Source organism: Otolemur garnettii, unplaced genomic scaffold (assembly GCF_000181295.1).
Source record: "Otolemur garnettii isolate 467f Iridium unplaced genomic scaffold, OtoGar3 scaffold00007, whole genome shotgun sequence".
NCBI classification, from domain to species: Eukaryota; Metazoa; Chordata; class Mammalia; order Primates; family Galagidae; genus Otolemur; species Otolemur garnettii.
Genome location: NW_003852402.1, coordinates 9,310,246 through 9,337,743, shown reverse-complemented (window position 1 = coordinate 9,337,743; position 27,498 = coordinate 9,310,246). Strand labels below are relative to the sequence as shown.

Genomic DNA, 27,498 nt, shown 5'->3' with positions numbered 1-27,498 from the left:
GAATTAGCCTAAGTTATTAAAGATGGCGGCAGAGCGGAGTCGCTCTCCGATGGACTCGCCGGTTCCGGCCTCAATGTTCGCCCCCGAGCCCAGCTCCCCGGGGGCAGCCAGGGCCGCGGCGGCCGCCGCCCGACTCCACGGCGGCTTCGATTCGGACTGCAGCGAAGACGGCGAGGCGCTCAATGGCGAGCCGGAGCTGGACCTCACCAGCAAGGTAGGCCCTGGCGGCGGCGGCGGGCGCTGAGGGGAGGCGGGCGGCGGGCCGAGCCTTCTCCTGGGCTACGGCGGGGCCAGCTGGTGGCCGGTCCTCGAGAGAGGGCGGGGCAGGGGGTAACTGGGCCGAGTTCGCCCACCTGCCGGTCTCCGGGATGAACTGGGGCTTGCTGCGCTAGGGGCGCCCCCAGAGTCCTCCGCTGCCGCCTAGTTCCCCGGCGGCCCCAACACAGCCTCCTGCCCCCCACGGAGATCGCAGCCCCTCGGCTCCGCCACGTGGAACGGGGGCGCCCGACGCCGGCAGCGCTCTGCGAGGTCCTAGTCCCCGCGCCGAGCCCCTCCCGCTTCCTCCGGTTTCCCCTGGTAAGGAACCCGGAGATAGAGAGCGGTCCTCTCCCTGGGCCGCGCGGGACAGCTGAAGATCCAAGTAGCTTGGGCAGCGGGCGGGATGCTCGGGAAGACAGGTAGTGGGAGGTCATGGGAAGGGTGGCAGCCGCGCCTCTTCCTAGACTCAGGAAAGGAAACAAAGTAGTCGCTCAGCTGGGGACAAGGATGTCAGGGAATGTCTGCTTTGTGAGTCCACCCAAAACAAAAAGGAAAGTGGACAGGACCCATAACTCCCATTCTGGGAGCGGAACCTAATCTTGTATGAATGGAATAATAAAGGAAATTTTAAATCGTGTCTTCTGAGCTGTCGACAAGGTAGGCAAGAATGAAGAAGGGCTCACCATCTGTTTGGCATTGTGGCGAATAAAAACAATAAGTATAAGATATGACTGGTGTTTTGAGGGCGCTTAACGTTGACATCGCTTGAAGAAGAATGCCAACTTGGGAGTCAGACAGGGCTGGGTTCCGTTTCCTGCCCTGCCATTAAAAGGCTCTGTGACCTTGGGAAAGTTTCTTAACCTCTCAGTTCTCAAATAACCTCATTTTAAGGAAGTGCAGATGCATTGTCAAAATGTAAATACTGGAAGTGAACTGGATAGCTGATAATTCCCAGTGCAGATTAAATAGCAGCAGATGTAAGGTGGAACGTTGATACCACCTCCTCCTACCTGTTGCAGGGTAGCTCCCATAGAGAGTTTATCCAAACTCTCTAAATGTTTATGACATATCTCAAAAATGTTTATGGCTTTTCATAGTTTATGGTGGCAAAATTCATGAAACTTGGAATTAAAGTGGAGAGAACTTTCTTTGCAACTTAAGCAAACTACACTCTTTTCAGCTGCTCATTTTCCCTGTACTCTTAGCTATGGATGTAGAAGCCAGCCAGCTCCTCCTTGTCACAGTGGTCCTGTCTGGTGCCTCTGATGCTATTATGAGGTTGGCCAAGCTCAAAGAGAGGGCCAGCAGGTCAGGGAAAATGTGAAAGGCAATGTGATGTAATATAAAAGACCCAGGCAGCATCCAAGTTACAATTACAAGCCTTGATGGAGGTGATAAGATTATGCACTTGACTTAAAAGCACAGGAGCTGGGTGTCAGTACCTGGTCAAGGTGCTGAAGAAATGCAGTAGGAAATTGCAGGGCAGAGTTGCAAAGAGGGTAGTACCTTCATTTCCTGACTGACTTATTTAGTGTTCCTGGATTGGGAAGTATTACTTCATCACATAGCTGGGGAAGTCCTCACAATGTTGAAATTGAGAATATGTATAAAAACACTGATGGTATTGAAAGGAAGAACTGATGTTGTGGAGGGAGAGAAGGGATGGGTTGAATAGATTGATTACTGAGGAAAAGATTAGAAGCTAGAAGTTTATTTACTTACTACAATTAAATGTGAGGACCTAAGGCTCCAGGAGCTTCCAAAGGGAGAAACAGTGAACAGTGTGGCTAATTTCATCCAAGGACCTTTTTCTAGAAATGATTGGATGAAGAAAACTTTGTAGTTACCATTTTGAGGTGTGGACTGGATGCATTTTGAGGTGTGGCCATAGGATAGAGGTAGTTCTGATTGAAAAACTGAGACTCAGAGGTTAAGTTCTTTGTCCAAGGTCACACAGGAGTGGTTTAGAGAACGGGGTCTGACGTGCCTATTGGTAAATGGCTATCTCTGTTAGTGACGGATACTTGAATGTTATTAGCAGAGGTTTGCAAAGTGTTGGTGCTGATATTCACCTTAGTGGTAATGATGTTTGTTGATGAAAATGAGTTGTGCAGGGGCAGCGCCTGTGGCTCAAGAAGTAGGGCGCGGGTCCCATATACTGGAGGTGGTGGGTTCAAACCCCGCCCCGGCCAAAAACTGCAATAAATAAATAAATACATGAACTGTTTAAAAAAAAAAAAGTTAAAAAAAAAAAGAAAATGAGTTGTGCAGACAATTTTCTTTTTTTTTTTCTTGAGACAGAGTCTCACTATGTCACCCTTAGTAGAGTGCTGTAGCATCACAGCTCACAGTAACCTCCAAATCTTGGGCTTAAGTGATTCTCTTGCCTCAGCCTCCCAAGTAGCTGGGACTACAGGCACCCACCACAATGCCCGGATATTTTTTGTTGCAGTTGTCATTGTTGTTTAGCAGGCCCAGGCCGGACTCAAACCTACCACCCTTGGTGTATGTCGCTGGCACCCTTACTGAGCCATGTGCAGTGGCATCACTGCTCACAACAACCTCCAACTCCTGGGCTTAAGCGATTCTCATGCCTCAGCCTCCCAAGTAAGCTGGGACCACAGGTGCCCCACAACACCCAGCTATTTTTTGGTTGCCGCTGTCGTTGTTTGGCAGGCCTGGGCTGGATTCCAACCCACCAGATCAGGTGTATGTGGCTGGCGCCTTGGCTGCTTGAGCCACAGGTGCCAAGCCAGAATAGATTTCTTTCGTTATTCAAAAGAGCCATTGGCCTGTGGGTGGAGGGCATGGTGCCAGGAGATCTCGGTCCTTTGAGCTTCCACATGCCAACTGCAGGTAGACTTTGGCATGTAAAGTGTAAAGCACTGCTCTTCAGTTTTTACCCTCAATGCTAGTTTCTCAGTTTGGATCCTGCCCCTCCTGTTAAGCAGCAGGAGGTGGTTGCTCATACCCTCTTTATTGTGGGTTGTGGCCGAGACATGTGCATTTTAATATATCATATAGCTCATCAGGCTTTAGGCTCAAAGGCTATTAAAAGAGAGGTGGAAAGGGTATGAGGAGGCTACAAAGCTATTTTAGATTAGGGTGCTGTGGGGTTCTGTCAGGGTCTTTGGTCAGGTTATCGATCAGCTTTGGCTGTGGGGCAATTTTAGTAAGTGTGGTCCTAAGGCTGTTGGTTTCTTTTCTAGCTGGTTCTAGTGAGCCCTACATCAGAGCAGTATGACAGCCTACTTCGGCAGATGTGGGAGAGGATGGACGAGGGATGCGGAGAGACCATATATGTCATTGGGCAGGGATCAGGTGAGCATAGTTTTCCTTTCACTTTATTTTAAAAAATTAATTAGAGTGTGTTTTCTCTTTTTCAACTTTTTACTCATATATCTCAGTTGCAATGATTCTTTAGTATCTGTACAACTGTTTGGAGAATATCAAAATAACAGAGTGAATGTTAATTCCCACCTTAGTGGTTGTAATATACTTGACTTAAAGATTCACTTTCCTAGCAGTTTTACAGATGCTTCCCTTCTATCTCCCATACTCTGTTTGCAAAAAAGGAAATGATGCACAAAGCAGAGGAACTTCTTGTCTAAGGTAGTAGGGCAAATAAGTTAGGTCTAGAAGTAAGCCTGCCCTAGGCAGCTCCAGATCTTCCCTTCCATGCCCCATTCACAGTTCCCATTGCTACTTATTTTCTGCTTTACAGAGACCTCCATGATTCTTCTCAATATCATCAAAGAAAAAATGCTTAAAATTCTTCTCTTTAGTCAGGCTCCTTGTCCTAGACGATACTGGTCATTTAATCTAGATAACTGTGATGACAGAGGTCCTCTTCTCTTCCCACTGGATCCTGACAGGCACATAGACTTGTATCTATTCTGGAAGGGACTGGTTGTTGTTCTCCAACCTGTTTATTAAAATGTGTTTTGAGGAAGACAACCCCAGACAGAATCTCAGATTTAATTATAGGCTTTTCTTTTCTCTTTTCTGGTCACTTCTAGTTTACACCCTCAATATAAGGCCTAATTTTCTTCATCTTTATTATGACATTATCTTTGCTGAAATAACAGCTGGGATTGTTAATGGTCATGAATTTAGCCCATGCTAGCACATCTTTGTAGGGAGCCCAGGGTGTGCCTAGATGCATCATTAAAGGAACTGTTTTCTTTGCTGAATGTAGGCTTTGTAAAGACAGGTAATAATTCTTTGTAGTTGTAGTTGAGGAAATCTCAACATCATTTTTTAACTATTTGACACTTATACATTACATTATCTTCTCTTTTCTCTTTCTTCTTGTTTTTCTTTCTTTTTTTTTTTTTTAAACATTAAGTATCTTCTAAGGCTTGATACTGTTGCAGAACTCTTTTGGATACTTGAAATGTGGTCCCTGCCCCAAGGAAGAAAGATGGCATATATACAAATAACCTCAGTTACAAGTATTTGGAAATACTAACAAGAGTGATGGAAGAAGGGTTTGATCTCCTGATACAACTATGCCTTCCTTACACGTCTATCCTTAAATTATAGGCCTTACATATCTTTCATACCTATCCTTTTCATCCCATCCGTGCTGCCACCTCCCTAGTTGTAGGTTTTATCTCCTAAAAGAAAGCATGCATGGTCAGAGAGATAGGCAAACCAAGAGGTTACATATCAAGAAAAGGAGTTGATTAGCATTGTCAAGTGCTACAGAAGCAGCAAGGAGTGTCAGGTTTAGAAAAAGCCATTCCATTTTGGTGACTAGGAAATCATTGGTAGTCTTTTGAAAGCTTTCATGTCTGGTGCGCATCTGGCCTGCTGGAATAAGACAAACCACTTGAGAAACTTGTCAGTTTTGACAAGTGTTGTGACTACTCTTTAAAGATCCAGATTTTTAAGACTCCCTTTTCCCCTTAGCCTTTATTGTGGATGCAGTGAATTTTACCTTGTCTTGGTACTTACAACTAATTAACCATGGCAAAGCATAAGAAGATGTCAGACATTCATTAACACATCTACACACCCAAGCATTATCCTTGCATCTACCAATTGGATGCTATTAGATTTCATAATGACTCCTTCTTGCTGAAATTCTTTAGAAGTAGAAAAGAGATTGTAACTAGTTAAACGAGTTGAACATCAAACAGAGGACTAACACAGATGCAAGGCCTCCAAGGGTCAGTTTCATCAGTGACTTCCTTGGGGCTTTACCTCTGTTTGTCATGTCCTTCCCTGTAAAATGGGAACAATGACACCTTCCCCATACTACTTTAGAGAAATTTTGTACTGATAAATGAAATACTGAAAAAATCTAAGCATTGCAGAAGAATGTGCTTTTAAGTATATATGCTTAATTTAAGGTTGATATTTTATTATTTATTTATTTATTTTTGAGACAGAGTCTCAATATGTCACCCTGGGTAGAGTGCTGTGGTGTCACAACTTGCAGCAACCTCAAACTCTCGGGCTTAAGTGATTCTCTTGCCTCAGCCTCCCAATTAGCTGGGACTATAGGCACCTGCCACAACACCTGGCTATTTTTTGATTGTAGTTGTCATTGTTGTTCAGTAGGCCCAGGCTGGATTTGAACCTGCCAACTCTAGTGTATGTGGCTGGTGCCCTAGTTGCTGTGCTACAGGTATGGCCAGGCAGGCCTGAATTTACCTACTAACCTTTTTCCTTGTCTTCCATTAGAGATAATAATAGAATTTATCCCTTGGTGTAATAAGTGAAGATTAAGTGAGAATTCAAGAAAATCACTTGGCTGGGCCTAGTGGCTCACACCACTAGACACTAATCCTAGCACTTGGGAGGCCAAGGCAGGTGGATTACCAGAGCTCACTGTTTCGACATCAGCCTGAGCCAGAGCTAGAGCGAGACTTTGTCTCTAAAAATAGCTAGGCATGGTGGAAAGCACCTGTAGTTCCAGCTAATTGGGAGGCTGAGACAAGAGAATCAATGGCTTAAGCCCAAGAGTTTGAGGTTGCTGTGAGCTATGATGCCACGCCCCCTTACCAAGGGTGACAAAGTGAGACTCTGTCTCAAAAAAAAACAAAAGAAAACCACTTGGTATATAGCAAGCACTATATAAACGTTAACTAGTATTGGTACTTGCCATAGTTGTTTTTTAAGGGTCTCAGGTTATAGTTGATAGACTGTGCTATTTCTTTCAAAGAGAACCTTGTTCATTCCTCAAATTCTAAATCATGACTTTTTTTTTTTTGAGACAGAGTCTTAGTCACCCTAGGGTTGAATACCATGGAATCATAGCTCACAGCAACCTCGAACTCTTGGGCTTAAACTATTCTCTTGCCTCAGCCTCCCGAGTAGCTGGAGCTACAGGTGCCTGCCACAACACCTGGCTATTTTTTAGAGATAGGGTCTCTCTCTAGCTCAGACTGCTCTCGAACTCCTGAGCTCAAGTAATCCTGCCTCAGCCTCCCAGAATGTTGGGATTACAGGCGTGAGCCACCTCGCCTGGCCAAAGTCATGACTTTCTAAGAATTGGGTACTATATTAGAAGCTCAGGAAACTTAGGTAGAATGTTAAGTCTTGTGGGGGAGTCAGGAAAGGCTTCACAGGGCACCTTCCCCTTGGATTGATTCCAAAGAATGAGCAGGAATTTTCCAGGTAAAGGAAAGCAGTAGTGAGTAGGCAGAGAGAACTGTATGCATAAAATCATTGAAGCAGTGGAGTCTGGAATATTTGGTGGGCCAGAAGTAGTCTAGTAAGAGGGGAATGGAGAATGTGAGGTTGAGAGTAGCAGAATGGGAAGCTGGACAGGGAGATAGGCCCTAGATCATGAGGGTCCTTGAATGCCATGCCAAAAAGGTTAAACTTTTGTCCTAGAAGTCTGGGGAGCCTTTGCAGCACATTGAGCAGGAGAACACATATAGGAAAGGTAAGTGAGCTGGCAGGACAGAAATCTGATTAGGGTCAGGCATGGCAGAGTATGTGGCCTTTAGTAATTGGACCTCTGCTGCTTTTCTCCTCAGCCTTTGTCTTCACTCCTACAGAGTGAGGAATGCAATGCATGCTGGAGAAGGGTAATATGACTGACCAAGAGCCCTGACGGACAAGGTGACATTGACGATGGCCCCCTGGTGTGGAGCAGAACCTGAAAGCACAGAAGCAGGGGAGGTTGGATAGAACTGGGGAGCAGTCAGGCAAGAACGGCAAAGTTAGCCAGCCTTCTCAGGAGCAATTCCAACAGCCCTTCTCTAACCCAAAAGCTTTTCAGAGCTCAGTTGACCATGCATTTAGAAACTCCCCAGCCCTGCCACTCCCTCTTTGATAAATTGTTTTACATTTTACAAACATTTGAGGACTTGATATAGGAAAGGCACCCCTCATGGGGCATCAAGGAATTGTTGAGATATAGTCTGTGTCCTGAAGATGCTTATGTATGGTAGGAAGGAGGACATGTATCCGAGGCACTCTACGCTGGGTAGTACATGGCAAATGGTGTAAGGGAGATGCACGCATGTGTAGGGCTGAATAGTAGGATTTTGTCAGCAGGAGGTACACTGGAGGGCTTTCTAGGACAGGAAATTTATGAGCAAAGGTGTAGAGCTAGGACTGTGCAGGGAATCCCAGGGGTGAGGGGGGATATGTGTGACCCAGCCACTTATACTGGGACAAGTTTACAAGGGAAGAACAGGGAGGCAGTGTGGAATAAGTGGGGGAGGCTGTTGGGGCTGGGAAGGAACACTGCTGGGTCTGAGAAGCCATTTGGAGGCTTTGACTTGGACGTACACCATCAGAGAGGTACTTTATATAGGCTTTTACCTGTGGGAGAGTCCATGTAGGATGGTTGGAGAGAATAGAGACTGGATTTGCTAAGTCAGTTAAGAGTCTATTGTGGCAATTAGGGTAGAATAAGGGCCTGAATCAGGCTGATGGCTTTGGTTTGGCACAAAGGGTAAACAGCAGAGAAAAAGGGCAAGATAGAATGCTAGAATCTGTAGGATTAGACTGAAGAGCCTGGAAGGATGGTATTGTTGTTGTCAGAAATAGGGGCAGTAAGAGGAGGAACTGGTCAGGCAGTAGAAGGAACCTTGCTAGAGGAGAGGTGCTAGGTTTGGAATACAAAGACTTTTGTCCACATGGCCCCTCAGCTCCCTCCCAAGCTTCCCGGGGTTCCATTTATCCTTCTATTAGAAGGGAACAGTAATACCTATCTCATAGGGTTATAGTGAGGACGAAAATGCTTGCTTTCTTTCTTTTTTTTTTTTTTTTTTTTGAGGCAGTCTCTCTGTTGCCCTGTGTAGAATGCCGTGTGTCATCACAGCTCACAGCAACCTCAAACTTTTGATCTCAAGAGATCCTCTTGCCTCAGTCTCCCAGGTAGCTGGGACTATAGGTGCCTGCCACAGTGCCCAGCTATTGTTTTGTTGTAGTGTCGTTGTTTAGCAGGCCTGGGCCAGGTTCAAACCCATATGTGGCTAGTGCTCTAGCCACTGAGCTACAGGCACCGAACCTATTTTATTATTTTTAAGAGACAGGGTCTTGGGCAGCGCCTGTGGCTCAAGGAGTAGGGCGCCAGCCCCATATACCGGGGGTGGCAGATTCAAGCCCAGCCCTGGCCCAAACTGAAAAAACAAACAAACAAACAAAAAAAGATGGGGTCTTGCTGTTGCTCAGACTGGTCTCAAACTACTGAGCTCAAGCAATCTACCTGCCTCAGCCTCCCAGAGTGCTGGGATTACAAGTGTGAGCCGCAGTGCCTGACTTTAAAATACTTTCTTTCTGGCTCAGTGCCTGTGGCTCAAGCAGATAAGGTGCCAGCCACATACACCTAAGGTGGCGGGTTCAAATCCCGCCCAGGCCTGCCAGACAATGATGGCTGCAACCAAAAAATAGCCAGGCGTTGTGGCGGGTGCCTGTGGTCCCAGCTACTTGGGAGGCTGAGGCAGTAGACTCGCTTGAGCCCAGGAGTTGGAGGTTGCTGTGAGCTTCGATGCCACGGCACTCTACCCAAGGGGATAGCTTGAGGCTCTGTCTCAAAAAAAAAACAACTTTCTTTCTTTTTTTTTTTGAGACAGAATCTGAAGCTGTTGCCCTGGGTAGAGTTCCATGGCGTCATAGCTCACAGCAACCTCCAACTCCTAGGCTCAAGCCATCTCTTGCCTCAGTTTTTCTTTTTCTTTTTCTTTTTTTTTTTGCAGTTTTTGGCCGGGGCTGGGTTGGAACCGGCCACCTCCGGCATATGGGGCCGGTGCCCTACTCCTTTGAGCCATGTGTACCGCCTTGCCTCAGTTTTTCTATTTTAGTAAAGATGGGGTCTCACTTTTACTCAGGCTGATCTTGAACTATTGAGCTCAAGCAATCCACCTGCCTCGGCCTCCCAGAGTGCTAGGATTATAGGTGTAAGCCACTGTGCCCGGCCTAAAATGCTTTCTTTCTTTTTCGTTTTTTTTTTGGTAGAGACAGAGTCTCACTCTATCACCCTTGGTAGAATGCTGTGGCATCACACAGCTCACAGCAACCTCCAACTTCTGGGCTTAGGCGATTCTCTTGCCTCAGCCTCCGGAGTAGCTGGGACTACAGGCACCCACCTGGCTTTTTTTTGTTGTAGTTTGGCCGGGGCCAGGTTTGAACCTGCCACCTTAGGTGTATGTGGCTGGCGCCTTAGCCGCTTGAGCCACAGGCGCCAAGCCTAAAATGCTTTCTTAATGTTAGGTTTTATGCTGTTGTTTAAAGGATGAGGTGGTGTTTAGGCTTGGATATTAGATTTGTAGGAGTTATCTAAGCAATTGGAAATTAAGTCTGGTGCTCTGGGAATGGGGTGATTCTAGAAATGATTGAAGCCATAGAAAGAGAAGAGAGTCACTGACAGACTACTGGAGAAGATTGGTATTCAAGGACAGAAGGGAGATAGAGGAGGGGAGGCACCAGCAGTGGTCAGGTGATGGCTGAGCAGAGTGGGAGGGAGGTACCTCGGAAGGAAAGGCAGCAGGGTGGCCAGCAGTGTGGAATACTGTTGAGGTCAAGCAAAGAGTGGTTAGAAGGCCACTTGTAACTTGTGAAAACTGCGGTCTTTCCTGGAATTGTCACATTCTCATGGGGTAGGTGGTGGGGAAATGATGTGCCGATTGTGCCTCAGATATTTGGTGGCAAAAAGAGGAGATGGCAGCTCTGCAGATATTAAGAGCCAAGGCAGTGGGTGGTTTTTCTTTCCATAGTTTAGGAGCTTCAGCTTATTTGGAGGGTCAGAAAGAGAAGAGAAGAATACTTGGTGCTGTGAGATCTTTGGAGTTGGTGAAAGAGAAGATGGTTACTTAGATTAACCTAGGAAAGGAACAGGGTGCTCTTGGAGACAGGACAGCAGGGGGAATGGCTGAGGCAGTGATGTGGGGATTAAATTTGAAAACTTAGAAAGCACCTGATCGGGTTGTTACACAGTCGGTACTCAATAACTGATTGGTTGATCCTTTCTTCCATCTGACTGCTTTCCTCATCCTGAGCTCAAAGTCATTCTTCCAGCTGCTTGTTGGACATTCCACCTGAACCACCTCAATTAAAAATCTGTCTCTAAAATAATTCTTAAATTCTTCCCTATTTTCCTACATCTTTCTGTCCTCATTATCTCTTGACTAGATTATTAGTTACTTCCAACTGGGCTCCCCCTTCTTGATCCCTCGCTGGCCAATGTACCCTCTCTACGGCTACCCAGATCTATCTAACCCACAGTGGTCTGATCTTGTTGCTTCCCTCCCTAACCCTTCAGATTTCTCACGGCCACAAAAGGTGTCTTGCTGCTGTCTATTATCAATCTGCCATACCCACTTTCACCTCTTGTCTGCCCCCCCACCCTTGCCCATTCTATTCCCCAACGTTCTGAGCTGCTTCCTGGTCTTCGAACTTGCCACAGTCTGCCATGCTCCATGCTTTGCCCTCTGGCTAGGACGTCCTTCCTCCATCCTCTGCAGGCTCATTTCTCACACCTGGAGACCCAGCTTAGCCTTGGCACTAGGCACAGCTGTCCTCAGCTTCCCTAGGCAGTGCTTTATGTTCTCTGTGCATATTTCTATAGCACATACTTGAGCTGTATTGCAATTAATTAATTTCCTGTCTTTCTTCTCCTGCTGAGCTGTGAGCTTGCTAGGGGCACCTGTAGTCCCAGTACCCAGCATGAGGCTTGGCATAATACCTAGGAGAGCCTCAGTGATTGTTGTTGAATGAATTAATGAATGCCCTGCTTGATGGATAAGGTTGTGGCACTATCATGCTTTAATTCTATGTGTATCCGAGTTTTTTTTCAGCTAGAAAGCATTGTGTTTCTCTCTAGTGCCCAACAGGGCCTTTGTTAGGAAGGGTTGACTGGGTGGCTTATTGGTCAGGACCACCTCTCCTGCTGATGTCTGGGCTCTTAATCACCAGATGGGACTGAGTATGGGCTGAGCGAAGCTGACATGGAGGCCTCCTATGCCACAGTGAAGAGCATGGCAGAACAGATAGAAGCTGATGTCATCCTCCTGCGGGAACGTCAAGAAGCTGGGGGCCGGGTTCGTGATTACCTGGTCCGGAAACGAGTCGGAGACAATGACTTCCTGGAGGTCAGGTGCGGAGGCTTCAGATCGGTTCAGGAATCCCCATTCTTCACAGAGCAAGTGATTGAGCCTATGACACTTGGAGTGTCAGTACCACCCCTTCCTTTCCTTTCCCTTCCCTTCCTAAGGCATCCAGGGACGTGATAGCTCCATTCTCTATTTCTACACTTTCCTGTCCCTAAGTATTTCCCTTTGGGAGGAGCGGGAGAGGGGCCAGTCATCTGTTCTGTGGGCTGCATTTACTTTCCTGTCAGCCTGTGAAGCTGGAAACCAGGGTAAAGGCAGAGGCCTTTTGTGCTTCTTGTAGCTCTGGGGCTCTTCTGGCAGTGTGGGGAAGGTAGTGGGAGTTAAGAGAGATAGTCATTACGGGAGCCCAGTTCCTCCTGAATAACTCTACTCCCTGGATACAGTTCCAAGAACTTTCCCAATGTGCTCATCCGTGGGTAGGAGGGGCTTAGGGTGAGCCTGGACTCATGAATCCCATTATAGGGTTCTGAGTTGTCTCTTCTCTCACTAACTCTCACTTGGATGTATGGGTTCATGTACATGCAGGGTGGCAGTAGTGGGCAACGTGGATGCCGGCAAAAGCACGCTTCTGGGGGTCCTGACACATGGGGAGCTGGACAATGGCCGAGGCTTTGCCCGTCAAAAACTCTTCCGCCATAAACATGAGATTGAATCTGGGCGCACCAGCAGTGTGGGTAACGACATTCTGGGCTTTGACAGCCAAGGCAATGTGGTGAACAAGCCTGACAGCCATGGTGGCAGCCTAGAGTGGACAAAGATCTGTGAGAAGTCCACTAAGGTTATTACTTTCATCGATTTGGCTGGCCATGAGAAGTACTTGAAGACCACTGTCTTTGGCATGACTGGCCATTTGCCTGACTTCTGCATGCTTATGGTAAGTGTGAGGCCCTCCTAGGAGGGGAGGCTTCAGCAGGGTTGGGGGCTGGTTATGTGCAGTGGTTTGAAATTGTTCTAAGGGCTAGGCGCAGTGGCTCATGCCTATAACCCTAGCACTCTGGAGGCCAAGACAGGTGGGTTGCTTGAGCTCAGGAGTTCAAGACCATCCTGAGCAAGAGTAAGATCCTGTCTCTACTAAAAATAGAAAAACAAGCTGGGCATTGTGGTGGATGCCTGTAGTCCCAGCTACTTGGGAGGCTGAAGCAAGAGGATCACTTGGGCCCAAAGAGTTTGAGGTTGCTGTGAGCTATACCACCACGTTCTATTGAGGGCAACAAAATGAGATGCTGTCTCAATAAATAAATAAATAAATAAAAGAAATTGTTCTAAGACTAAGGCCTCGGTTTGGGGCTTTGATGCTGTATAAGGATGACACATTTTGCAGGGGTACCCAGTCCTTTAAGTTTGTAATCCCTTCTGGGTGTGAGCCTTGATCTCTCCCCTATGTTACATCAAGAAGGGAGCCCCGTGGTAAAAACTGGGTACCATTGCAGACCTTGCTGGTTTTTTGCAGAGGCATAGAGGGTTTCTCCTGGGACTTCCTTATTACCTTCAGGAATGCTTTCTCCAGGGGGTTGGCCTACTCTGAAGAGGTGGCACCCTTCTTAGAGAAGGGAAGTTTGGTGAGGAAGTGGAAGTGCGCACCATAGAAGGTATAGGCAGCCGTCAGAAGGGCCTGGGAGGTGGCCTCTTCCAGATGCAGGGAGAAGTACCAGCCAGTGCACAGCCCTTGTCAACAGGCTGCTGGTGCCTGGGACTGTGCTAGGCCTGGTATATAGCAGTGAACAAGGCTGTGGGGGCATCTTGAGGAGCTTGTAGTGTAGTGGGGTGAAAGTTTTAAGCCAGGCGTCCTCAAACTGCGGCCCGCCTAGGACATTTATTCAGCCCGCCGGGCATTTTAGCCACCACTGCCTGTCTTGCTTAGCAGCCGACTAGTCCCGGGACCCACAGTCCAGCCCTCCAGTGGTCTGAGGGACAGTGAACTGGCCCCCTGTTTAAAAAGTTTGAGGACTCCTGTTTAAGCAGTTCATTGTGTAGATTAACTGAAAGGACAGGAAGCAGAGGGCTCTGCTTTGGATCATGTTGCTAAGCTTGCCTTTGTGTTTCTGGAAGGAGAGTGGGAGTGGTGAGGCCCACAACCTGTGCACAAGTCCATGGCTTTCATGGAGGATGGGAGGAGGAGGGAAGAAGGGAAGGGAGAGAGCAAGAGTGCACTTAGGCAACTAAACAAGTTTTCCCTTGGCAAGTCCTTCCTAAAGCCTTTCCCCATTTCCTGATTCCTTCAGCTGCCTGGATTCGTAAGTGTAGTAAACATAAGCATCTGTTTGTAGCTAACTTGATCAAGTTGCCCCACAAACACAGGTTCTCAAGAATTCTTCCCAAGGTAGAGTGTAGTAAAGAGAGGCAGGACATATGGTAAGAATACTCATGTCTGCTCTTGAACTACAGTGAGCAAGACCAGTTGATGGACTTGTGTTCACCCCAGATAAAACATTATATTCACATTATCTGACTTTTGGGCTGTGATCCAAATACTTAAATTTCTGCATAAAATAACATAAAAAAAAGTTTCGTTATTTTTTATGACATTGGATTTTCAGGAAAAAATATTTAATATATATAAATGGCATAGATAGAGCACTGTCTTATCCAAGTTGGGTAGAGCAATAGGAAGTCTGGGTTGGATTAGAAAGGTGGTTGAAGGGAATGGGAAGAATTAGGAGGAAGATTGAAGTGTCCTGATGTGGGAAGAGGGAACATAGTAGTCACAGGTCAGCTATGTCAGCAGGATGGTGACTCATCTTTGAGCTGTGATGATCAAATGAGCATCTCAATACAGACACTGAAGAATGGATAAAGCACTATAGAAATATGTCATGGCATTTTGTCTTTATAATTTTGTTTTGTCTTAGTAAATAATACATTTACATGGTACTATTTCTTTATAATTTTGTTTTGTCTTAGTAAATAATACATTTACATGGTACTAAAATAAAAAGGTGCCAAAAGCTTATAGTGAAAAGTGTCCCTTCTTCTTTTGTCCAGTTTCTTCCTGGAGGCAACTGGTATTTCCAGTTTTTTTGTGTACCTGCCGGAGATAGGCAATATACCACCAAGTCTGTATGTTGTCTCCAGTTCCTCCAATTTCAAATGTTCAGAAAAATTAAAAGAATAATATGATGAATACATAAACCCACCACTTAGATTCAACGCCATTAACACTTTATCATAATTATATGTATATGTGATGGGTACATATGTATATATATGTACACATAGTTTTTTTAGGGTTTTTTTTTTAAATCGTTTGAAAGTAGATTGTAGACACTGTGACTCTTTGCCACATATTTCAGCACATAGCTCTTAAAAGTAAGGATTGTGTCCTACTGTTACTATAACCAAGAAAATGAACAATAATTTCCTGATATCTTCCACTAGCTAGTCTATCTTTATATTATCTCAGATGTCCCCAAGTGTCTTACAGCTGCTTTTTTCAAGCTACGCTACAATCACCACTTACTTCTTTCCATAGTAGCATAACATGTATACCTTGTCCTTTTCCCGTTGAAGATATATCTTGGTTATTAGCCCATATTAGTAGATAAGAGTTTCTTCTTTCTTTTGTATGACACTTTTATACATGTGCTTTAATTTCTTTAACTAGTCTTTATGATGCTATTTAAAAATATTCACTGTGGTTCAGCGACCATAGCTCAGTGAGTAGGTCTCCAGCCACATGCACTGGAGCTGGTGGGTTTGAGCCCGGCCCAGGCCAGCTAAACAACAGTGACAACTGCAACCAAAAACATGGCCAGGCATTGTGGTGGGCATCTGTAGTCCCAGCTACTAGGGAGGCTGAGGCAGGAACATCGCTTGAGCCCAGGAGTTTGAGGTTGCTGTGAGCTGTGACTCCATGGCACTCTACCAAAGGTGACATAGTGAGACTCTGTCTCAAAAATAAAAAATAAAAACATTCGTTGTTACTAGAACGAATAGTAACAGTAGTAATAGCTGTCATAGTTTGAACACCTAGTTCATGCTGGTTCTTTGCTGGACCTTTCATATATGTTATGACATTTAAACCTCAACCTTCCAAAGTGGGTATTGTGGCTTGGCGCCTGTAGCTCAGTGGCTAGGGTGCTGGCCACATATATCGGGGCTGGAGGGTTTGAATTGGCCTGCGCCTGCTAAACAACAGTGACAACTACAATAATAATAACAAAAATGACTGGGTATTTGTGGCAGGTGCCTGTAGTCCCAGCTACTTGGGAGGCTAAGGCAAGAGAATCGCTTAAGCCCAAGAGTTTGAGGTTGCTATGAGCTATGACGCCACGGCACTCTACCAAGGGCAACATAGTAAGACTCTGTCTCCCCAAAATAAATAAATAAATAAATAAAATATAGTGGGTATTATCTCCCCATTTTACAGATGGGGAGACTGAGGGCCAAGGATAAATCAGTTGTTTTCCCAGACTGTCTGGGTTTATCTTTTTTATTGTTCACAAATCACCTCAGATTTTAATAGCCTGCATCACTGAGTCAGGGGCTAAAGTGATCTGTGCCCACCTCGCAGCAGTCTCTGCCTCCCTTTCCCTGACAGTTCCTTTCTGTGTTGGGGTAGGTGGGCAGCAATGCTGGCATCGTTGGGATGACCAAGGAGCACTTGGGCTTGGCACTGGCACTCAATGTACCTGTCTTTGTGGTAGTCACCAAGATTGACATGTGTCCTGCCAACATCCTGCAAGGTAAGTGAAGCCTCCAGCTAGCAGCAGCCACTCTGACTGGGGCTGTCACCTGCCATGTTAAGGTTTTAGCCCAGAATCATCTTCTTCCTTCCCTGTTTAAGCTTGGTCTGAACATAGGCTGGAATTATCCTCTGTTGTTTGTTCCTTCTGGTTCCAAACACAGGATCCTTAAGATCCCTGATCTAGCCCCTCTTTTCAGATGACCCCAGGCAGAAGAAGTTGGGTTCCACCAGCTAAGCTGGATATATATGGAGAAGTTTGAGCAGAGATCTGACACCTTTTGCCACCAAAGCTTCAACACAGGTGCCTCTCTCCCTCACTGTTGAGGATGGTAGAAGAGAATGGGGAGGTGAACGTTTGGAAGACCTCCTGATAAGGGTCTCTGCAGACTTCAAAATGTACAAGAGAGCCTTTTTTTTTTTTCTTTTTGAGACAGTCTCACTTTGTTGCTTTTGGTAGAGTGCCATGGTGTCATAGCTCACAGCAACCTCAAACTCTTGGGCTCAAGAGATCCTCTTGCCTCAGCCTCCTAAGTAGCTGGAACTACTATAGGCACTTGCCACAATGCCCAGTTATTTTTAGAGACAGAGGTCTCACTCTGGCTCAGGCTGGTCTCGAAATTGTGAGCTCAGACAGTCCACTTGCCTCAGCTTCTCAGAATGCTGGGATTACAGGCATGAGCCACTGCACCCTGTCTTCTTTTTAGACAGAGTCTCAGTTTGTTGCCCTCAGTAGAGTGCCATGGCATCATAGCTCATAGCAACTTCAAACTCTTGGGCTCAAGTGATTCTCTTGCCTCAGCCTCCCAAGTAGCTGGGACTACAGGCGCCCAGTACAATGCCCAGCTATTTTTTACAGATGAGGTCTCACTCTGGCTCAGGCTGGTCTCCAACCTCTGAGCTCAGGCAATCCACCCCGCCTTGGCCTCCCAGAGCAGTAGGTTTACAGGTGTGAGCCACCATGCCTGGCCCTAGTTTTTCTATTTTCTTTCTTTTTTTTTTTTTTTTTACATGTGTTTATTAGGTTTCCACTTACATGTATTCAACTTTGATATAAGGACAAATAATGACAATTAATAACATGATGGAGCATGGGGAAAGGGGAGACCAGACAGAGAAGGAGGAGGGGGTGAGGGAAAGGAAAAGAAGAAAAAAAAAAAGAAAAGAAAATAGAAACTAATTCTTACATAAATTGGATTTAATTTTGACCAAAGTACATTACTTAAACATTAATTTTTATTTCAACTTGTTAATATGTTGTTTAGGATATTGCATTCTCCTTTATAAATGTAATATGTTTATCATTTCTCCTTTATAATAATATATTTTCTCCAATTTTAATATCAGGTGTATCCAGATTAAGTAGAATGATTTTGAAGTATTTCTTCTTCTTCTGTTGTCTATAAGATTTGGCATGATCTGTTCTTTTGAAATTATCTTTTACTTTTATTTATAAATATTAGTTGTCTATTTTTGAGACTTTGGGAAAAAAAAAGAAGTTAACTGATGACTGCATACTGAACCTCAGAGTCAGAGCATTCTATAATAGACATGCTCTCATTTGACAATGTGAATGTTACTTTCTTTGCATTATTATTATTATTGCTTAATATTTCAATGCAGCAATAGTCTGATTTCTTTTCTGAATGTATTTATCTTTGTTTGTTCTTTATGAGGTTTTCGTTTCTAGTCCTTATCTTAAACATTGTTATTGTTATTAAATTTTAATCCTTTTTAATTTTGTGAAGGTAAAAAGTGAAAACCTAATAAACACATGTATATGCTTTTCTATTTTTATTTTTATTTTTATTTATTTATTTATTTATTTTGAGAGAGTCTCACTGTGTCACCCTTGGTAGAGTGCCATGGCATCACAGCTCATAGCAACCTCAAACTCTTGGGCTTAAGTGATTCTCTTGCCTCAGCCTCCCAAGTAGCTGGGACTATTAGGGGCCCGGCACAACCCCTGGCTATTTTGTTGTTGTTGTTGTTGTTGTAGTTGTCATTGTTGTTTAGCTAGCTCAGGCCAGGCTCGAATCCACCAGCCTCAGTGCATGTGGCTGGCACCATAACCACTGTGCTATGGGTGCTGAGCCTAGTTTTTCTATTTTTAATAGAGATGGATCTCACTCTTGCTTAGGCTGGTCTCGATCTCCTGAGCACAAGTAATCCATCTGCCTCAGCCTCCTAGAGTGTTAGGATTATAGGTGTGAACCGCCACATCTGGCCTCTTAAGAGAGCCTTTTTGTCAGGTGAAATTTTTCCAAGAAGCAATACATTCTGGGAATAACATCAGTTTTCTCAGGGATCCCCTTGTCCCCTGAGAGTTACTTGCTTACAGGATGTGGGGTTTTTTAGAGACTGGAGAAATCTGTTAGGTTTCAGACTCAGAGCCTTAGAAAGCAGATCGTGTGCTCTCTAGCAATATGTACCCACCCAAAGTTTTGATCCTCCTTTTTGCTTCTCCAGGCATTGTGGCATTTAACACTGGTCCGTCTGTCTATCTTCTGCTTGCATCAGTAATGAGTGGACCCATCTTGCCCTGGAAGCCTGGCCAAAGAGAAGGCTGTGTCCCCTAATTCTGTTCCATTTCACCCTTTAAGAAACCCTGAAGCTGTTACAACGCTTGCTGAAGTCACCAGGCTGCCGGAAGATTCCCGTGCTGGTACAGAGCAAGGATGATGTGATCGTTACAGCCTCCAACTTCAGCTCTGAGAGGTAACCGGTAGGGACATATACTTCCAGGCAGGCTCCCTTGCTAGCAGAGCTGCAGCAAGTAATGGGCCCAATGTGGCTGTTTGGGCATGAGGTCTCATGAAAACACTATATCAGAATGCCTCTTATTTTCAGAGTTGGGAGAAATAGAAATTTCTGGTCTTAGCACAAGGTCTCCCAGGCTGGCATTTGTTGCCCAGGGGCTGTAGCAGGTGACCTAGATTCTGAGATGCTGGCTTTTTGAGATTAGAATCCCAGCTAAGGCTTCAGTGTCCTTATCTATGAAATGGAAGTAATAATACATTCCTCAGAGGGCTCTCATGGTGCTGGAAATGATGTATATAAAGCACTTAGAACTGGACACAGTTATATTCTGTAACTGTTATTAATTCTTTAGACTATTGTTCCTGAAAAGCTCTTTAATCACAGATCAGTTTTGGCATCTACTTATTAATGTATCTTTTCATTCCTTAAATATTTAGTGGATGTTGTTCTGCCAGGCTCTTCATCTAGAGATTGAGGATTCAGAGTTGACTTGAGCACAGCCTTGTCCTTGAAATGTTAAGCTCCTTGGTCAGAGATACTCTCTTGATAACGGTGAACTTCATTAACTCTGCCTCTTTGCCCAGAGCCTGGGGGCTCCTCAGCAGTGATCTGCCTCCTGACTTGGTCTGCAGTGCAGAGCCCAGAACAGTCCGGCTTCCTTCAGTGCCTCTTCTCTGATGCCTCTAGGTGGCCAACAGAGGGGCACGTTCCAGACAGCCCCATTTCAGCTCGCTTGTGTTGTGTGGCTCTTCTATGCAGGAACTATCCTCAGAGCTGTGGGGAATGTATAATTCCTGATCTCTAGAATTTAGTTCACCCTGAATAGGTGAAATTGAGCCTATTTAGATGACTCTGATGGAAAATCAGATGTAGTCATGTGTAACAGAGATACAAAAGCTCTCCAGGAACTCAGAGGAGTTGAGTATGTCCATCCAGCAAAGGTTTCATGGAAGGAGTAGTATTTGAGATAAGCTCTAAAGGATGAGAAGAGTCTGGCAGTTGGATAAGAGGGAAGGAGTGGAGGAAGGAAGGTCCAAGTGAGCAAATCCACGTGGGGAGGAAAATGCCAAGCTGTGAAGAGGAGGGAGTTTTCTGATGTGGCTGGACTGTGAGACTTTGTGAGAAACACATCTGCAGAGATGATAGAAGCCTGAGTGTGAAGGGCTAGGAATGTTGGGAAAAGGGATTCATGTTATCAGTGGTGGAGAGGCCATTAAGGATTTTAAGGAAGCATGTGTAGAAAGACATGCTACTGCTTCAGGAAGAAGAAGCAGTCTTGAGGTTCCAAAGTAGGGTAGTGGTGGAGGAACAGGAAGGAGATAGGTTTCAGAGACAAAACTAAGTAAGATAAGAAGGCCTTGGAGCAAGGCTAGGTAGAAGTTGGTAGCCAGGCAGAAGGGTCAAGCCCTTGGAGGTGGGTAAGGGAGAGGTGGAGTCGTCGTGAGCAGCAGCATCTGCTCCTGGAGCCCTGCTGCCGCTCTACCCTGTGTCAAGGCAGGAGTGGACTACCTGAGCTCTTCTCTCCTCCCTTTCTCTGTCCCCTCCATTTAGGATGTGCCCAATATTCCAGATCTCCAACGTTACAGGCGAGAACCTAGATCTGCTGAAGATGTTCCTCAACCTCCTCTCCCCCCGTACCAGCTATAGGGAGGAAGAGCCTGCTGAGTTTCAGATTGATGACACTTACTCTGTGCCTGTGAGTGGCTCTGGGGTGTGGCTGGGTGGGCCTACTACAGGGGCATCAAGGGGTGGGTCTGTGGTAAGGATGGACTTACCAAGCCAGGGTCTTCTTCTTGGCAGGGTGTGGGGACAGTGGTGTCGGGGACAACACTGAGAGGCCTGATCAAGCTGAATGACACGCTGCTACTGGGCCCAGACCCCCTGGGTAATTTCCTGTCCATTGCTGTCAAATCCATCCATCGCAAACGCATGCCTGTCAAGGAGGTTCGTGGGGGCCAGACGGCATCCTTTGCGCTGAAGAAGGTGAGTGGTAATGACATGAAAACCTCCCCTCGGGCTCCATTATGCAAGGCTCTGGGCCAGATGCTTGACTCACCGTCTCCAGCTGGTCTGCAAGGTAGGGATTACTGACCTCATTTTGACAGATGAGGCCCAGGGAATTGTCCAAAACACACAGCTTATAAGTGCTAGAGGTAGGACTTGAACCCAGGACTGCCTCCTAAGCTTTCTTCGTTTGATGCCTGAGCAGGGTGCTCCTAGCTCAGTGGGGAGATCAGATAGGATGATTCTTCTGCATAGGGCCATTGGGGTCTACGCCAGGTCCCTTCCCATTCATCCTTCTATCTCTTGGGCTTTGGAGTGAGTGCTAGCCCTGGGTTCATCTGCCTTTTTTGCCAACCAAATTAACCAGGAAAAGTGGGACTCTCTCTTCTCTCTTCAATGGATAGATTGTGATCAACTGTCCCTTCCCTCTAATTGCTTGCCTGCCTTTCCTTCTCTCCCATCATTCAAGGCCCAGGAACTGAAATGCCAGTTCTTGCATGAAATCTTTTCTGACCCCCAGAAGCAGTGTCTGAGCTTCCCGCGTAACACTAAGTCTGTTTGTGCTGGCCACCCTCCAAGGCCAGTGGTCCAGTATGATGAGGGGCCAGGCTCAGCTGGGGAAGTCTTTAGGACCAGGGGATAAAACCAGAAGGCATCATTGTCCCTGAGGACTGGGGTTCCCTCTGTCTTTCAGATTAAGCGATCGTCCATCCGGAAGGGCATGGTGATGGTTTCCCCACGCTTGAATCCCCAAGCCTCCTGGGAGTTTGAGGCTGAGATTCTCGTCCTCCACCATCCCACCACGATTAGCCCGCGCTACCAGGCCATGGGTACGAGGCCAGGCCATGGGTGGGAGGACCCTGTGCTAGTTCCCTTAAGAAAGTGCTCCAAGTGACCCAAGCCCCATAGTTGTAGCTCCAGCCAAGCAGCAAGTCTTCTTCATTGTGTCTAGTGATGTCATTCTCTGCTCCAGCCGGGGACTGCAGCATTTATTCAGTCCTGTAGACACTATGCTGAAGGATCTCACCTGCATCCTTCAGCCAATGTCTGCTAAATACCGCTGTATATGTTGACATGTGGTGTTGCCAAGGGCCTTAGGGACAAAGATGAGGTAGATGGGCAAGGGCTTTGTCCTCCGGAGCTCAGTACTGTGAGGGGGCACATGTGCAAACAGAGTACTCCTTAAGCCCAGGAACTAGGACCCCTGTCTGTGTTGGGCTGAGTAGGGTGTGAAGGGATGGGGTCTAACTGAGGAAAAGGAGGGAGAGCTTGAAGCCTGATCAGAGCCAAGAACAGGCCCTAGAGATAAGCCCCGCCCTGCCACAGCTTGAGTGTATTTCGTACTTTCACTTGCTGCTACCCTTTACCCTGAGGTTACAGGGTAGCTCAAGCCTGTCTTGATCTCTGGTTCCCTTGGCAGTGCACTGTGGGAGCATCAGGCAGACGGCCACCATTCTGAGCATGGACAAGGACTGTCTGCGTACCGGGGACAAGGCCACTGTACACTTTCGCTTCATCAAGACCCCAGAGTACCTGCACATAGACCAGCGGCTGGTGTTCCGGGAAGGCCGCACCAAGGCAGTTGGCACCATCACTAAGGTATGGCTGAGGCAATCTTTCTTACTGGCCCCCAGGGAGCACTAGGGCTGCTCCTCTTCTAGTGACCTTGAACAGGCTCTTCTTGAGGAACCCTGAGGAGTTTCCCTAACTTCTAGGGGTAGAGGCACAGTCCCTGATTTGGGAAAGCTGGACCATCACTGAGGTGTGTGGCCTTAGTGCCACCTTCTCTGCACATCTAGAGAGGTGCCCCTTGGCCTCCCATTGTGGGTGTTGGTGGTGACCATGGAAGAAAGAAGGTGGGGTTGGGGCATGGCTTCCCTCCTAGGAAACTGGTGGCAGAGTGTCTGGGCCTAACCAATGTCAGCCTCCATTCGAGATACCAGCACAGGCTCCTGTGGCTTGGTTAGGGCTAAACCAAGGTCTATCCCTCAGAGCAGGGGTCTGGTTGGAGTGAGTGCTAGATAGCACAGGGGGTTGTGAGCCTGAGTTCCCTTGGGGTTTAAGCTGTTTGTATATTCTGGAGCCCACATTTGCCCTCTGCAGACCTGATTTGTGACCTTTTGTAGGGGAATTTGATAGAGTAGTTTGATACCTGCTCCATCTAGAGAAGGAAGTGCCCCAGCCTGTCTGAGATCTTAGAATCAGCCATTAGCTGATGTTTCTTCCAGAATGACTTTCCTTGGGCCTTGGGCCCATCCATAGTGACCCTGTGACTGTGTATGTTGGGGAGGTGGGGGTCATATCCTTGGAGGCATTTGCCTCTGTGACTGGCTGGGAGTTTGGCAGAGGCCATAGCACACACTGAGGTACCCCCTACAGATGCACTGGGCCTCCTCCCTGATTTGTTTGAGTTTGAACTTGGGCCACAAGGGAAGATTTTGAGACAGTTGCTCCTGACTGATGGTAGCTTTTTAGATTTTTTTTTTTTTTCTTTTCAGTTTTTGGCCAGGGCTGGGTTTGAACCCGCCACCACCTCCGGCATATGGGGCTGGCTCCCTATTCCTTTGAGCCACAGGTGCCGCCCCAGCTTTTTAGATTTCTGATAGCCAGACCCTGAATGTTTACAGCAAATGAGACATTCACTTGGTTTCTTTGGGAGGCCTGAAGTTAAAACTTGCCCTAGACCCTTGTCACAGGGGCAGCAGTAGGATTCTGGGCTAGAGATATAGCTGATGCTTTGAGGAGTCATGGCCACCTTATCAGTCAAGAGAGCCTCAAGCTTGACTCATCAGGCTCTGGGCAAGCTGGACCCTGGTCTGGGAGCTGAGCTGAGTGGGAGGTAGCAGAGAGGTTCACAGATTACTCTGTGAGGACAGCAGCTGCAGCAGAGAACAAGATGGAGCCTTTCTGGACTGACCAGAGGCAGGAAGTGAGTGAGCCCATGGCCATCATGGCTCATCCCGAGCCACTGACTAGGGTTGAGAACTCTTCTGTTATCACTGCCTTCTGTCATAGCCCTGCTGCCATCTTCCTCGCTAGACTATGAAGTCCAGGGAATGGAGCCAGGTGCAGTGGCTCACACCTGTAATCCTAGCACTCTGGGAGGTCAAAGCAGGCAGATTACCTGAGCTCAGGAGTTTGAGACCAGCCTAAGCAAGAGCCAGTCTCTAAAAATAGCCGGGCACTGTGGCGGATACCTGTAGTCCCAGCTAATTGGGAGGCTGATGCAAGAGAATCACTTGAGCCTAGGAGTTTGAGGTTGCTGTGAGCTGTGATGCCATGGCACTCTACCGAGGGTGACAAAGATTTTGTCTCAGAAAAAAAAAAAAACAACAGGGAATGGGAAGCCCCTGAGAAAAGGAGTGGGAACATGGGGTGGGTAGCCAAGTTGATGCCACTGCCCTGCAGCTCCAGCCCCATCCTCACCCCCTGGTTCCCACAGCTCCTACAGACTACCAACAACTCCCCGATGAACTCCAAGCCCCAGCAGATTAAAATGCAGTCAACAAAAAAGGGCCCTCTGACCAAACGAGAAGAGGGGGGCCCATCCAGCGGGCCAGCAGTAGGAGCACCCCCACCTGGGGATGAAGCTTCCTCTCTAGGGGCTGCACAGCCAGCTGTATCCAGCAGTCTCCAGCCACAGGTGAGCATGGGTCCCTTGCATCTTTGGGCAGGATAGCAGGGGCTTTGGCTCTTCCCCTGAGTTGGTGAAGGGGACACATAGAAGCACCTCAGGCATAGATAGGTGTTTTCAGCAACTTATGGCACTTGAGCAGCATCCAAGTGAGAGCTATTTGCCTCTGTAAGTCACAAGGCAAGTGTTTTCCAAAGCATGGGGTGTGTCCTACCTAAAATGAATTTAACTGGTCCTGATTAGCATTTGGTTTTAATGAAAAAGAATTGGAAAATGTCAAGATTTCCCCTTCATAGCAGGAGTGAATAGTTGTGTAAGAGTGTGATGTATGATGTGTGTACAGCAGTCCAACAGGTTTGAGAGACACTATCTTAGAGGACCCTCCTGTGTTTCCTTCCTGACATGCCAGCACATACATATCCTGAAGGAGAGCTGGCCTTGGGCTGTGTCACTATGTTCTTACTCAGCATGTCCTGCTGGCTGTCCCCCAGGAGCTCTCTCCGGGCCTGATGAAGGCCTGGCACCCCCTTGCACTCCTCTCCCAAGGGTCTTTCTCCACCTTCCGCTCTTTAGAGAAGAAAGTTCTGTCTTGGTCCACCTTGTCCCTTCTGTCTCCTGTTGAGCTTTCCCCGGCTTGTTCATTTCCTTTCTCTTGTCACCGTCAATAGTGCTAAGTGATGATCTCTGCTCTACTTTGTGCTTCTCTGAACAGCTCCCCTCCCACCATTATCACATGTGTCCGACTGTCCTTTGAGGGAGGCAGGCTGGGCACTGCTCCACTGTATAGACAGAGGGAAGGGTTGCTTGCAAGGTCACCAAGTAGACTGAGTCAAGTGAAGGCTACAGGAGTAGGATTACACTGTCATCTGACCCATCTCCTGTCACACTCTCCCTCTGCCTGGCCCCTCTGTTGCTTGTCCTATTCCCAGTGGGCTAGTGCTTCTCAAGCTTTTTTTTCTCTTTCAGCCTAAGCCCAGCAGCGGTGGCCGGCGACGAGGGGGCCAGCGCCATAAGGTGAAGTCCCAGGGGGCTTGTGTGACTCCTGCCAGTGGATGCTGAATCTTACCTGGTTCACCCCCACCACCCAAGGGGTCCTCACACTCTGGCCACTGCTCTACCAAAATGACAGAGCAGCTCTGACCGCCACTCGCCCGCCCACCCAGGCCACAGCCAGAGCCTCCGCATAGCCCCACCCCTATTTTCCAGGGGGGTTGTAATTTATGAGCTGAGGAAGATGGCCAGACTTCCAGAGGACTGACCATCTCCCACCCTCTTTCCTCCCTGCCTTCTTCCTCACTCACACTTTTTTTGTACATCTGGGCCCTGCGTTTTTATTCTGTTTATTATATGTCTCTGTCTATATTTGTGTGTGTGTGTGTGTGTGTGTGTGTGTGTGGCATTTGGCTACCACTAGGGCCCTGTCAGTCTCTGTCCTTTTTTCCTCCCTGACTGCCCGCCCACCTGCCTGCCTGTGTGTCTCTGTGAGAATCCTCAGGGCTGTGAGGGGATGTCATGAGCTAAAAAAGCCCACCTTCCCTGTCTCACGGCTCCTCTCAGCACTCAGAAGCCCCTTCCATTGAGCCAGACTGGGCAGAGGGGCTTCTGAGATTCAGTGTCTGCTGCTGCCAGAGCAGGGAGTCCCCAGTCTAGGACTTGGGGATTTTAATAGGGAGAAATTGATGGCTTCCCTTTTTCTCTCTCTCCCTCTTTTCCCTTTGAGTCTCCAAACAGGTAATGCCAAAAGCTCTCCTGTGTGACCAATAGATGTGTGGAGGGCAGTGGCAATGGGATTAGAGGACTCTTCCTGCCCCAGACTCTGACCCTTGCCACTGACCCAAAGATATCTGATGGGTTTTTCCCATGGAGACAATCCTGCTCACCTGGCTGGCCCTCTGCTCCTGCCTTTGCCAATGTACTCAGCCTGGAAGTGCTCACCTTGGCCTAGAGCTGCTCCTTGCCTGGACTTTGGCTTTTTGTTGGGCTTTAGGCACTGGTTACTAGATTGCCATCTGGGTCTGCTCAGGGTTATGTTTTCTAGCGCCTCTTGTTGCTAAGGGTGGAGGTTGCTCCTCTGAGCTGGGCTGGGACTGGAATCCCCTTCCCTGCCCCATGGCCCTAGCGCCATTGCTACAGAGCACAGCCGTGAAGGGCCTGAGGCCCAGGTTTGGAAGCCCCAATTGGGGCATCAGGTTAGGCAGGTAGAGGGGAGTGAAAGAGATTCTTCTATGCTTAGCACAGAGCATTCAGCCCTCTAGAAGTATCCCTGCCTGGAGTGGCAGCTGGGGTCATATAGGCCATAGGTGGTGACATAGGCCCCAGCCAGGCAGGACTCAGCTCTGAACTAAAGCCCTCCTTGTAGGGTGGGCTGATGAGCAGGGGTTGTTCCTTCTCTAGCTGGGGCAGACACCCAGCTGGCTGGGTCTTTCCTCAGCCTTACCTCCTTCCTGTCCCCAACTTTCTCCTTTCCTTCTGGTTCCTGACTGCTGGTCCCTGCTCCTCCTCACCTTCCAGCTCTTTCTACTTACCACTGACCCATGGCCATGGACTGATCAGACCAGCATCAAAATAAAAGTTTGTTCCAAGTT

General features: G+C 47.3%; 1 protein-coding gene across 1 annotated transcript; it reads left to right on the top strand.

Annotated features, from left to right (window-relative positions):
- On the top strand, window positions 1–27,498 carry GTPBP1 (GTP binding protein 1). The gene is made up of 12 exons (XM_003783197.3): window positions 1–214; window positions 3,468–3,579; window positions 11,638–11,818; window positions 12,360–12,708; window positions 16,393–16,516; window positions 19,119–19,233; window positions 20,827–20,971; window positions 21,076–21,258; window positions 21,974–22,109; window positions 22,700–22,878; window positions 24,722–24,922; window positions 25,880–27,498. The coding sequence occupies exons 1-12, from the start codon at window positions 23–25 to the stop codon at window positions 25,970–25,972; spliced, it is 2,010 nt and encodes a 669-aa protein (XP_003783245.2). The 5' UTR covers window positions 1–22; the 3' UTR covers window positions 25,973–27,498.

Excerpts from the sequence above, each read along its gene's own strand:
- GTPBP1 (XM_003783197.3), top strand. The coding sequence starts at position 23 with ATGGCGGCAGAGCGGAGTCGCTCTCCGATGGACTCGCCGGTTCCGGCC. Across the intron at positions 11,819-12,359 it reads AATGACTTCCTGGAGGTCAG|GGTGGCAGTAGTGGGCAACG; the intron begins GTGCGGAGGCTT and ends ATGTACATGCAG. Across the intron at positions 12,709-16,392 it reads CTGACTTCTGCATGCTTATG|GTGGGCAGCAATGCTGGCAT; the intron begins GTAAGTGTGAGG and ends GTGTTGGGGTAG.